This window comes from Etheostoma cragini, chromosome 7 (assembly GCF_013103735.1).
Source record: "Etheostoma cragini isolate CJK2018 chromosome 7, CSU_Ecrag_1.0, whole genome shotgun sequence".
Taxonomy (NCBI): Eukaryota; Metazoa; Chordata; class Actinopteri; order Perciformes; family Percidae; genus Etheostoma; species Etheostoma cragini.
The window spans coordinates 8851979-8863657 of NC_048413.1; the positions used below are offsets into that span (position 1 = coordinate 8851979).

Here is an 11679-nt window from a genome sequence, read left to right on the forward strand (position 1 = left end):
CCCCCCCCCCCCCCCCCCCCCCCCGATTTTATTTCATTTTCAAACTTGTAGTCTGACATTGACTTAAGTTATGTCACATCAGGCAGTTTATCAGACACAGTTCCTTTTGGAGTCCTTAAATTATTTTACACATCTTGTTTCACATAGGCAGTTATACCTAGCCTGGCTCCGCCCTCCGACGTCCTAACACTCAATTTTCATTGGTTCTTTCAGTACTACTGTACGTCTGGTTTTGCGGTATATTCTTGGATTTTCTCCGGTCAAATCTTTACCGGTCCAATCAGCGAACGGAGAGAGGGGCAGAGAACGATGACGTTGAGGTTGTGCTCTAGTTTGAGGTGTACTTCCGTTATGGCGGTGAAAAAGATGCGAGCGAAGCCTTTCGGTCCGTTGTGGCAACGCTACCGAATATTCAGAAGTTAAAGCCCGAGCAAGACTAAATAATGAGTAATAATACATTGAGTTTGTGTTCTATAATGGACAGAAGGACAGAGTGTTACAAGATTGGCTATACCTAATTTCCAGTGAGCAACACACTCCACCCAGGAAAGAATGTCTTACCTGTGCATCAACCAGCAACACGCCAGAGCTGCTGCCTGCAGCTTTCATCGAATAGTTTTTCTTCCATTCTTAATTAGATTAGATAGATTACATTATACTTTATTCATCCCTTAATTTTTTAGTAATTTTAAATACATTTTTATGTATTCTCAAACCAAATAAGGTTTTTTAGGCATAAACTTTATCTGCGTTAGGTGTACGTTTGGGTCGCTAATGGCACATTATATTTTAAATAATAAAATGTCACTGTGAAGGCTTAAGTCAAGCTTTTATTTTCTCAGGACAGACCGGAGAGGAAGCTTGCCACAGTACAAGACGTAGCAATTCAGGTGAATCATTACTCTACAAAATGCTTGATTTCAGTCCAAAAAAAACAACTTTATTTATGCCTCTTTGTTCAGAAAAAGCCATCTACGCCCAGCACCACCCTGACACCGCAGAACTAATACAGTACTGTTCCTGTTGTGATGAGATTCTCTCATATGAAATTACACACTTGCATCACAGTCTTAAACTTTCACACACTCACACACACGGACTATGCACTCACAGTCAAGAGTAACTGACCTTAAGAAATACAAGTATAACAAAAAAAACATCTAAGCCCACATGATCGGTTCTGCTGAAAGAAGAAATACGTCCCCACGCCATTTCTGTTTTTATTCAAAACTCAATTAAAAATCAACTTCATTCTTAATTCGGTTTTCCTTTTATTTTCCAATTTACATCAATTAGAAGTGTAACAAAATAAAAACAAAAATGATCATAATAAAATTAATTCAAAAAATGTACACGCCCTCACACACACACAGACAACCCACCCTGGTTGTTTTTGAGCGACCGTCCTCGGAGTCCCGCGTTTAGCTTATCGGGCCCCAAGGGAAGCTTTCCGAGTAGCCCCTGTCTCCCCTGTCTTCACCCGACTGCACCCCTCCTCCAGGGTGGAGTGTGAGTGTGTGGTGTGAGGCTAGTGGGAATTAGGGTTAGGGGTGGGGTGGGGGGGGACTGAATTACAGAACTCATAGCACCTTCTGAAGAGAGAGCAACCCAAAGCAAAGATGGCCGTTCAGCCCCATATCCACCTGAAAGCTAATTTTTGGTCAGCTCGGATTTAAACTCAACATTTTCACTTTGTTTTTCAGCGTGAGGTAGCTTTAAACAATCTGGATGGCTACAATTAAAAACAAAAACAAAATCCCCTCAAATTCATTTAAAGTATTTTTTAGTTTGGACGAGAACTGGGCCTTCCTCTGATGGGCAGTCAAAGGGGTTTAGGACGTTGAAACATACATCCCAAATGTAACCTCACTTTCCGAAAAGTGTTGGTGTGCATATAGACACATGTACGCACATACTGTGGAAATATATATAAAACCATCTGGTTGTTTATAAACACAGACTTTTACAACAATAGAACCAAGGATTTATAATACACAGTAAAGGTTTGACTCCTGCTCACGATGGACAGGCCTGGAGCACCTGGATTGGATTTTACTGAGGATGTTGATTTTGGTCTACACTGATTCAAAATGCTGTATTTGTGTGTCAGGAGGCAAACAGGGAGGGAGGTGGAGTAGGACTGGGACAGAGGCTGTGCGGCTGTTCTGTAGTGGAAAGGGGCTTGTCTTACTTACAAAGTAAACCCGTCCAGTCCTACCTCAACTCTGCCCATTCAGGTTAGACAATAAATAAGTGACATCAAGTCATGTTTCTGTTCTCCATAACTTGTTCGCTTGGTCCCCCTTCCTCCAGGCTCTGACTCGTTCCCGTCAACAGTGGGCCATGGGAAACATGACTGGATCTCAGGAAGTGGGTTGACAGAGAATGCTGGTGTGGTGTACAGATATTGCCGGTGCCCTTCAGTGCTAACATCCAGGGAGTACAACTTGGAGAGCACTTCGTTCGTGAGAGAAAAAGTATCAATTTTCTTTTTTAAATTTCCAGTCTTCTTTATTGTGGAAGTGTGTGTGTAATGTTTCATGGTTGAGTTTATTTATTTCCTGTGTTTTTTGGGGGGCCATTGTGATATTCCACTTTACAAGAAGCAGACTGCGCCTACTTCCACTCCAAACTCCTGATCCGCTCCTCCGATGTCCAAGGGAGCAATGTCCACGATTGGCAGACGGGAGGTTTTCTGTGTTTTGTACTCAAAGACAGTCTTGCCCCACCGGTCTGTATGTTTCTGTTGGGTGAGAGTGGAGATATGTGTTAAGAGCAGTCTCATGATACAATGGAAATCATACATGGATTAAATGGAAGAGGGATTATTTGTTTCTGGTTGTGTTTTCCAGCAGTCCGCCCTCACCTTGCAGCCATCCTCTAACACGTTGTATGTGAAGCGACTGGTGCCCTCTGCGCGGATCTCCACATCGTTGGAGCCCTGCAGCTTCAAAGCCTTCTTCAGGTTTCCTGTGGCCTGATCCATGTAGGCAATGCTGTTCTTGCAGTGGTAAGTGAGTTTCTGGGATGCCTCAGTGGACAGAAGCCTCAAGAAGGTCAGCTGGACACTGGCAGCGTTGGCAACAGGGCCGTCCTCGGCGTAGTTAAACTGTCAAGGGGACATTCAGCAGTAGCTTTCATGTTTAGGATTGTTTAATCTTACTTTAAGAACAGTTAATGGACAAAGAAGGGATCTTAAGTCTTGTGTTGTTAAAATGCACTCACGTGGAATCCTCCGTTCATGGTCTCTCCGAACCAGACGTGTTTGCGGTCCTTGCTCTTGCTGGTCCACCAGTTCTTCTTTGGTACCTCGGCGATGCTTGGGTTGACGCAGGTCTCTCCTGTCTCCATGTTACAGAAGACCTTGATGGCATCGGCTGTGCTGCCAATGTTGGGATCAACCCAGTAGTTACCTGGAGAGATGAGAAACACGGGTTAATAAGGAGTGGCGTGTGTTTTTATTCTAAAAAAAACGAAGAAGGTGGTAAGCCTGTTGAATGGCTCGTACCCAAAGACCAAATGATATGTAGTATGTATCTTGAAGGAGTGCCACTTAATATAGATAGAAGAAAGCAGGAATAAGCAGAAATCTGAAAGCAGCATTGTTTCTACCCTTTTTTGGGGGAGATCAGACCTAAAGAAAGCATGTATTTGCATTTCTAGGTCATGTATGGACATGTATTTTTTTTAAAGATATGAAAAAGCTGATCTTGCTCACAGTGATATTGACCTGTGTTAGTGTGCGTGATCATGTAAGGCTGTATCACGAGGACACGCTGACAGTGTTGTTCTCATTACTTACAATTCCTCATTAAGGGGACAGGAACTACGCACTATAGCTTTACATTGAGAGGAAAGTGTATAAAGAAAGTCGGATTCTGTCTCTCTTTCTCTCGTTGCTGCAGCCATCCTTATTTTAGTCTCACTGAACAAATTAAATCAGAGTATTTGATTCACCATTAGTAAAGCTGCAGCTAACCCTGTGATCTAAAAGTGAAAGCAGCACTTTGAATGTGTAATGTTATAGTACAGCTGTTATAATCTAGATATTTTTGATTTTGCCCCGCGCCCCAGCCTACTTACCGCTCTTCCACTCAGGGTGGCACAGTTTCAGGTCTCTGCAGGTGCGAGCAGGGTTCTTCTGGCTGCCGTCAGGGCTGAGCAGGGTCTCAATCTGGCTGTTGAGGGACTTAAGCGTGGAATCGACCTCGACGTCGTGCTGCCTGAGGGAGCTGGAGGCCTCATCGGCCCTCATGTACCTGAGGGGATCAGGGGACTTCTCAGTCTGACCCAGACCTGCAAAAGCAGACATGTCGATGCCGGGGCCAGGAGGACCAGGAGGACCAGGGGGTCCGGCGTTACCAGGAGGACCCTGAAGGGGAGGCAAAAGCATTCAGATGTAGCAAAAGCCTGCTGAAAAAGTCCAGTATGTAGGCTTGTGGTAGTTGTGGATTTTATTTTATTTCATTTTTAGGAAGTGTTACGTACAGCAGGACCACCTTCTCCAGAACGTCCACGAGGTCCAGGGGGCCCAATGGGGCCAGGCTGTCCATTTGATCCGTCTTTGCCAGCAGGTCCGGATGGTCCAGATGGTCCCTTTAGAAACAGGGAGAGTGTTAAAGTAAAAGCCAGAGGATGCTAAAATGTCTGTGTTCATCTGAAATATTACTTCTAAACTTCCATCTTTCTATTGAAAGAGGTAAGCAGTGCTCTTTAAAAAAAAAAAAAAGTTTTTAGATCCACCATGCAGTCTGAATAAGAAAAAAAAAAAAAAAAGATTAAGCAATTCAAAAGTACCAGCAGTTCCTCTCTATTACCCCCATCACCTCCAGAGCCTTTGCCTTATTATGCATTAAGATTTTTTTATGGTGACATTTCTCTTCGTTTTCCTTATCAGGCACCATGCTTAGCTAATCTAGAATAGATATTGAAGTCCATTTCTGATCTCAGCAGGAGTGGTTTCACAAATCACGGTCCTTTCTGTCCGTCTGCGTCTTTTCTTCGCAAAGAGTAATTACAAAATGCCTGAGCTGGCCATCTTATCACAGCGGTGGGTAATTAAAACACGTGGCTTCTCCTGTCCCCGTCTTCATCAGGTGATTTGAGAATTACAAAAAGACTAACCTGTGCCCTTCATTACCGTGGCATATCTCGGGCGTTAAAGCTGCAGGATGGAAATGTAATAAGAGTTTTCGTTTCGTTTCTTTGGCTTTTTGCTTTTTGCTTTTTCTCACCTTAGGTCCGCTTGGTCCGGCAGGTCCGGCAGCTCCAGCATCTCCAGGGGAACCCTGTAAGGATGAGGACAAAAACAGATTAGATGGTAGGGCAGACAGAGGGAGGGAAGTAAGAGACAAAGTGGTACTGCAGGGTTAAACTGTTAGATTTGGAACACTTACTGGAGGTCCAGGAAGACCCTGCAGACCAGTGAAACCGCGGTGACCCTTCTGTCCCCTCTCTCCAGTCTCACCAGACTCGCCTTTGTCTCCACGTGGCCCTTGGGGTCCCTAAAGGTTTCATATGTTTTTAAATGCGTGGTTGTATATGTGTAGCACTTCTAATTACATAAATTGAATGAAAAGAAAACGTAATGATATTGTTGCCTTTAGAGATGATGATACTCACAGCCATTCCTCTAGCTCCAGCGGGGCCTGAGGGTCCTGCAGGTCCTTGAGCACCCTAAAGAAAGAAGCAATAGTGTGGGTGCTTGCTTGTCTTATTATAAAAACAAATATGACTCAATGCAAGGCACTGTGGCTTTGCCTGTGGCCCCTACAGTATATTGTCTTACTTACACTCTCTCCTCTGTCTCCCTGCTTGCCGAGGGGTCCAACAGGTCCAGGTGCACCAGGGGAACCAGGAGCTCCAGGGGCGCCAGAGGGACCAGTGTTACCTCGCTCTCCCTACAGGAAGACACAAGGTGATGACTCAGGGTAACAGTTTGTGCAAACTAGCAGATCTAGAATACTTTTGGGAAATTGTGTAGTTTGCTGGACTGTTGAGTTGTATGTGAGTCCCTCACCTTGACTCCAGTAGCTCCATCTCTACCAGGAGGACCATCTGATCCAGGGGTACCCTAAAATACAGAAACATATTTAAGGTTATGGGTTAAGGTTATGGCAGGCATCTGATTTGATGGATCAAGATCACAGTATCTTTTCCTGAGTAGATTGTGAATTGATGCCCAGCCAATGCCCTGGTGTGGTGATTTGTAACATGTCTGACCTCTCTTCCAGTCTCTCCAGCAGGTCCAGTAAGTCCAGGGGGTCCCACAGGTCCAGGAGGTCCGCGGTCGCCAGGAGAACCAGAAGCTCCTTGTTTACCAGGCTCTCCCTGAACAATATTATACATATAATTATTAGATTTTAGTAGCTCCTTTGACATTAAAAGGCAGACATAATAATCTTCTGACTTTCAACGGATCAGTATTTTGTGTCAATTGGCTAAGCAATAGAATCAATCAGAGATCAAAGATAAGTAACAAGGATAAGCCTCACATGTAAGGCAAACGTGGGTTAATTTAAGATAAAGTCCAATCTGACATAATCAAATTTGTAAAAGAAATGTTAAGAGGCAACCAAATGACAAATAGATTTTGTAAATCATAAGGACGTGGCCGTCATCACACTGTCAGACAGCTTACATGGAAGCTAAAAAAACATATTGATGAAAGCACGTACAGAAGGTCCAGGCAGACCAGCGAAGCCTCTCTCTCCACGCTGACCAGGCAAACCGACAATACCACGAGATCCGCCCAGACCCTGGGGACCTGAAGGCCCATCAGCACCCTATGGAGTCAGGAAAGACAACAGTACACACATGTCAGTAAGGTGCAGCTTTCATCAGTGAATATCAGGCTGAAATAGCGGGTGATTGAGCCTCAGTGTTGTCTCAGGTGCTTGTGGGTTCTTGTGAGGTACAAAATCAAACTCACAGGGGGTCCATCCTCTCCAGCCTCTCCCTTCTCTCCTTGTGCGCCAGGAGCCCCACGAAGCCCAGCGTCTCCCTGTCTTCCTGGGGGGCCGGCATCACCACGAGCACCCTTTGGTCCGTCTTTTCCAGCTGAACCAGCAGGGCCAACAGGGCCAGGGTTACCCTGTGATGGAAAGAAATAGAATCTCAGTGGGTTAGAGAAGAGATAGACCCAAACATGTACACATCTCATCACTCAGTAAATGTATTTCCCTTCTGGGAATGTGCTGAATTGAGAAAACACTCACATTAGGGCCAGGAGATCCAACTCTGCCAGCAGCACCAGGGAAACCAGTAGCACCCTGCAGAAGAGAAATATTTCAGTGAGCATTGCAGTTGCAGCTTGTTAATCTTAAATCTTGCAGCATGTAAAGGGCTCTGAGTCATGTGGACTGTCATGTCCAACTTCAACATGCATTTCTGGAGGCTACACTCCCATTGGTCAGCAATCCAATGATCATGAGGCTTGTAGAAAGTGACAAGCAGTTTATTCCACGAACATGACCACAAAAATAAAAAGAAGTAAAGCTGAATTTGATTTACTCATAACTAAAATACAGTCTACAATTGGCATGCCGCATCCTGCTCCATTGATACTTACTTTGCACTTACACCACTTCAAAAATTAAAAGTCCAATAGCACAACGGACTGGTGGAGCACGAGCCTTAATAGGGCAAAACACGCATCAAAGCACATTCTACAATGTGACTAATTACCCTAATTTTTATATTTCATTGTGTGAATTAACACAATTTACTTTTGCAATGAGAATCAAACACAAAACACTGTAGATAATACAACATGGCTCTTACAAGCATGAGCACATACAGCTTGTTGACCTGATATTTCTATCACTCTCATCAACAACTAAAGATGGTATGAGATTGGCAGGTGGGATTCAGCAAACATAAATCATCATCCTAATTAGCAGTGTACTCATTTAAGGCCTTATATCTCTGTATGTGAGTACACCAAAGTAAATACATAATGTATAACCTTTATGCTTTTGTGAATGTGCAGAATACCAATTCAAAGAATAGCATTTTGACATATCATAGATGTATTGTAAATAAATAAAAACAAATAATGTCTGAATCCCATTTTGCTGCTTTGGTTCCAGTACTGTGCACGGTAGCACACTTTTACACTGTCATGGCTTACTGAGACACCTGAATTCAATGGAGCCTAAAAAAGGTCTATTGTATTGCCAATAAAGACAAGAGCTGATTGAAAAGTTCTCCTCCTTTGTATTTAAATGATACTATCATCATTTTTTCCATAAGGTGCTAGTGTAGGAGTTTATCTTTATCTTATCTGAGAGTTTCGGATGAGTCCGAAATTGCTGTTGCTGCTGTGGGCAGTTGTACAGTATGTCATAAAGGGTCATACTACAGTATGTCATATTAGGTCATACAAATACATGCCATGTGACTTCACTCAGTGGCATCTTTGCACCTTACATTTGGAACTCACTTCAGCTTACGAGGCTGGCTCTGTCAGGCAACAATTTGATTTATTATATGTATTATATCCAACTTACTGACCTTAATGTTGTGTTTATACATTCCTCTAGGGCTGCATGCTGTTAATGATTATTTGCATCATCAGTTAATCTGCTGATTATTTTCTCTATTCTTGATTAACTGCTTGATCAATAAAATGTCATAAAATTGTGTAAAATGCCAGCTACAATTTTGACACCTTCAAATTGCTCGTTTTGTCCAGCCAACAGTCCATGCCCAAATATATCTGATTTAATGTTGCATAAGAGAAAGAAAAACAGCAAATCATCCCAACTGAGGAATTGGAACTAGAAAATGAGTGAATGTTTGATGTTTTGCTTGAGAAGTGACTAATGCATTATCAAAATATTTGCAGATTAATTGTCTGTCAAATTGCCTCATCACTTCACTACACTCCTCATGTTAACTTCTAATAAAGTGAAGTCATAGATTGATAGGTTAATGAAGGAGTGAGTGAATCAATCAATCATTTGAGGCCCAGGACTCTGGAGTGTACTGTATATGTATTGCAATGCGTAAATTCTGTATCTGCTTTCAGCAGAAGTATTATGCAATGGATTTTTCACAAGATTGAGTAAAAATAGGAGTTACTTACAGGAGCTCCCTGAGCACCACGTGCTCCTTTAGGTCCAGTTACACCAGTAGGTCCCTGAAAAAGTGGAACAATAATTAATTATGTTGATGTTACACTACAGTGACTTTAAAGCACTCTAAAGGGCAAGAAATGTGACCTAAGATATATATATATATATATATATATATATATATATATATATATATATATATATATATATATATATATATATATATATATATACATATATGCATACATGATAAGAATAAATAAGAATAAGAATAAAAGTACCCACCACAGGTCCAGGAGCCCCAGATGGTCCCTGAGGTCCAGAAGAACCAGCTTCTCCCTTCTGTCCAGACTCACCAAGCTCTCCTTTGGCACCAGGCTGACCATCTGCACCCTGGATATGTTATAAACCGAATGGTAATATTATTATAATTAATACATTTAATTTTGCAGTTATTTCCTTTGAACAAAAGGCACTGTGGTGACTTTACTTACAGGAGGTCCAGCAAAACCAGCGGGCCCAGGAGGACCAACTTCCCCGCGGTCACCCTGCAGGGGGACACAAGATATTGCTGGTCAAGTCCCTCTCTGGGGGGGAAGGTATTGATGCTGTTTTTATTATCAGCAATTTTTTACTATTACTAATTCTTTGACACTGTTTATTGGGTTTTGTTCATTTAGAATAAGGACAACACTTTTAAACATATACAAACATATTAAATATGAATAGGTAATAACAGAGGGGGAAATTAAATGAAAAATTGATAAATAGGATAATGTAATACATAATTAAACAAAAATGTGTGCATCTCCCAAGAACAACCCAGCCACAAGAGTTGTACCCTTTCCAATTAATTTAAAACATTTAAAAAATATACATATAATGTACTTTATGACATGTACATTTTCTGGTACATATACAGTATTTTATGTAGAATATGTACTGTATTTAACGTTCTACCTCTGTTATTGTCTTGTTCCTGGTCTTAGCCTGTCTTAAGTGTAATTTGCTGTGATATTATGATGTGCTATGCATTTTATAGGCTTTGCATGTCTGTTTTTCCTTTTGAAAAACCAATATTAATAATAAAAGAAAAAAGAAAGAACCAGCAAGAATTGGAGTTTGATGCAATCCGGTCATCATCCTATTCTCCCTTAATATTCACAACCATGTAACTCCTGCTGCAATACAAGTGCAGCAAGTGGCATGACAGCAGCAGCTCCAAGCTTTGTTTGATTTTAAGCATCAACACTGTCAAGTCCTATAAAATTCCTCATTTTAATCTTTTACTATAGAAGTTAGTTTTCATGTCTTTTTACTGTAGATCAAAACTATAAAAAGGGACACTTTCAGAGGGATTGATGATTGTCTCCAATCAAAAGCCTCTACACTATAAAAATTCAGCTTAGTGATCCCCCTTTTATGTTATTGTTAGACAATTAATGTGTGAGCAGCAGCATTATACTCTGTCCAGGCTAAAGGATGCTATATAATTTGAGACTTGATTAGAAAAGACCTAACACATAATGCTCTTGACACCAGTGTTTCTACCAACATATACAGGGAACATTTTGGAGGGAAGTAGGTTTTTCAGATTTTTTTAATAAGAAGAAGCTTCATTATTTCATGCCCAAGATCAGTCCTGGAAAAACACACCAGCTGATCCACTTGTGGTGTATACACGCAAACACAAAAAGAGGTACTTACAGGAGCACCACGAGCACCAGCAGCACCAGTTTGGCCAGAGGGTCCAGTCTCACCCTGGATAGGAGAAAACCAGTCAGTCAAACCAACCAACCAAAACAATTCAAAATTGATAACATTTGAGCTAACACTGTTATTCTTACCTTGGCGCCGTTGGGTCCAGATGGTCCAGGAGGACCAATGGGACCAGTCAAACCCTGAGGGAAGAAAACAGAATGGGTACAGGTTACAGAGAATAGAGTTTGGGTGGGATTGAAATTTTAAAAAATCTTTACAATGAGACCAAGTCTTTGTTTTGTACTCACTCTACCACCATCCTTTCCAGGAGCTCCCTCAGGTCCTTTCTGTCCGTTGTCACCCTGTTGGAGAAAGAAGAAAGCCACATGTTAGTCACACAGGAAACTACAAGGCCTCTGGCAATAAGAAGTCCTCTATTATAAGCAGTGGTGGAGTATAACTAAGTATGTTTACTCAAGTACTGTACCTAAGTACAAATTTAAGATACTTGTACCTTACTTGAGTCTTTTCATGACACTTTCTACTTCTACTCTATTACATTTCAGACAGAAATATTGTACTTTGTACTCCACTACAATAATCTGACAGCTTTAGTTACTAGTTACTTTACACATTAAGATTTTTGCACACAGTACATGTGTAGTTTATAAAATATGATGTTGTATTACAAATTAAACTAATGTAGAGCTGAAATGGTTTCACCATTAAACACAAAACTGTTTGAATCTTTTCCACTTTCTAAAACGTGAGGATTTTTCTCCATTGTGTACTTTTACTTTAAGTGCATTTTCCCGATGATACTTGGCAAGGCAAGGCAGCTTTATTTGTATAGCACATTTCAGCAACAGGGCAATTCAAAGTGCTTTACACAAAATCATTA

General features: G+C 41.5%; 1 protein-coding gene across 2 annotated transcripts in view; it reads right to left on the reverse strand.

The window, feature by feature from the left end:
- Nucleotides 1-1178: 1178 nt before the first annotated feature.
- LOC117947721 (collagen alpha-1(II) chain-like) overlaps nucleotides 1179-11679 on the reverse strand; it is a 25323-nt gene continuing 14822 nt past the window's right edge. For both annotated transcript variants that reach the window (XM_034876898.1, XM_034876899.1), the window contains 20 exons: nucleotides 11087-11140; nucleotides 10925-10978; nucleotides 10785-10838; nucleotides 9572-9625; nucleotides 9363-9470; nucleotides 9089-9142; nucleotides 7218-7271; nucleotides 6932-7093; nucleotides 6678-6785; nucleotides 6223-6330; nucleotides 6020-6073; nucleotides 5793-5900; nucleotides 5623-5676; nucleotides 5397-5504; nucleotides 5235-5288; nucleotides 4489-4596; nucleotides 4084-4372; nucleotides 3226-3413; nucleotides 2867-3109; nucleotides 1179-2743 (listed from right to left, as the gene is read on the reverse strand). In XM_034876898.1, the coding sequence (XP_034732789.1) occupies nucleotides 2597-2743; nucleotides 2867-3109; nucleotides 3226-3413; nucleotides 4084-4372; nucleotides 4489-4596; nucleotides 5235-5288; nucleotides 5397-5504; nucleotides 5623-5676; nucleotides 5793-5900; nucleotides 6020-6073; nucleotides 6223-6330; nucleotides 6678-6785; nucleotides 6932-7093; nucleotides 7218-7271; nucleotides 9089-9142; nucleotides 9363-9470; nucleotides 9572-9625; nucleotides 10785-10838; nucleotides 10925-10978; nucleotides 11087-11140 (2163 nt within the window). In that variant the 3' untranslated portion in view covers nucleotides 1179-2596. The remainder of the gene's footprint in view (nucleotides 2744-2866; nucleotides 3110-3225; nucleotides 3414-4083; nucleotides 4373-4488; nucleotides 4597-5234; nucleotides 5289-5396; nucleotides 5505-5622; nucleotides 5677-5792; nucleotides 5901-6019; nucleotides 6074-6222; nucleotides 6331-6677; nucleotides 6786-6931; nucleotides 7094-7217; nucleotides 7272-9088; nucleotides 9143-9362; nucleotides 9471-9571; nucleotides 9626-10784; nucleotides 10839-10924; nucleotides 10979-11086; nucleotides 11141-11679) is intronic.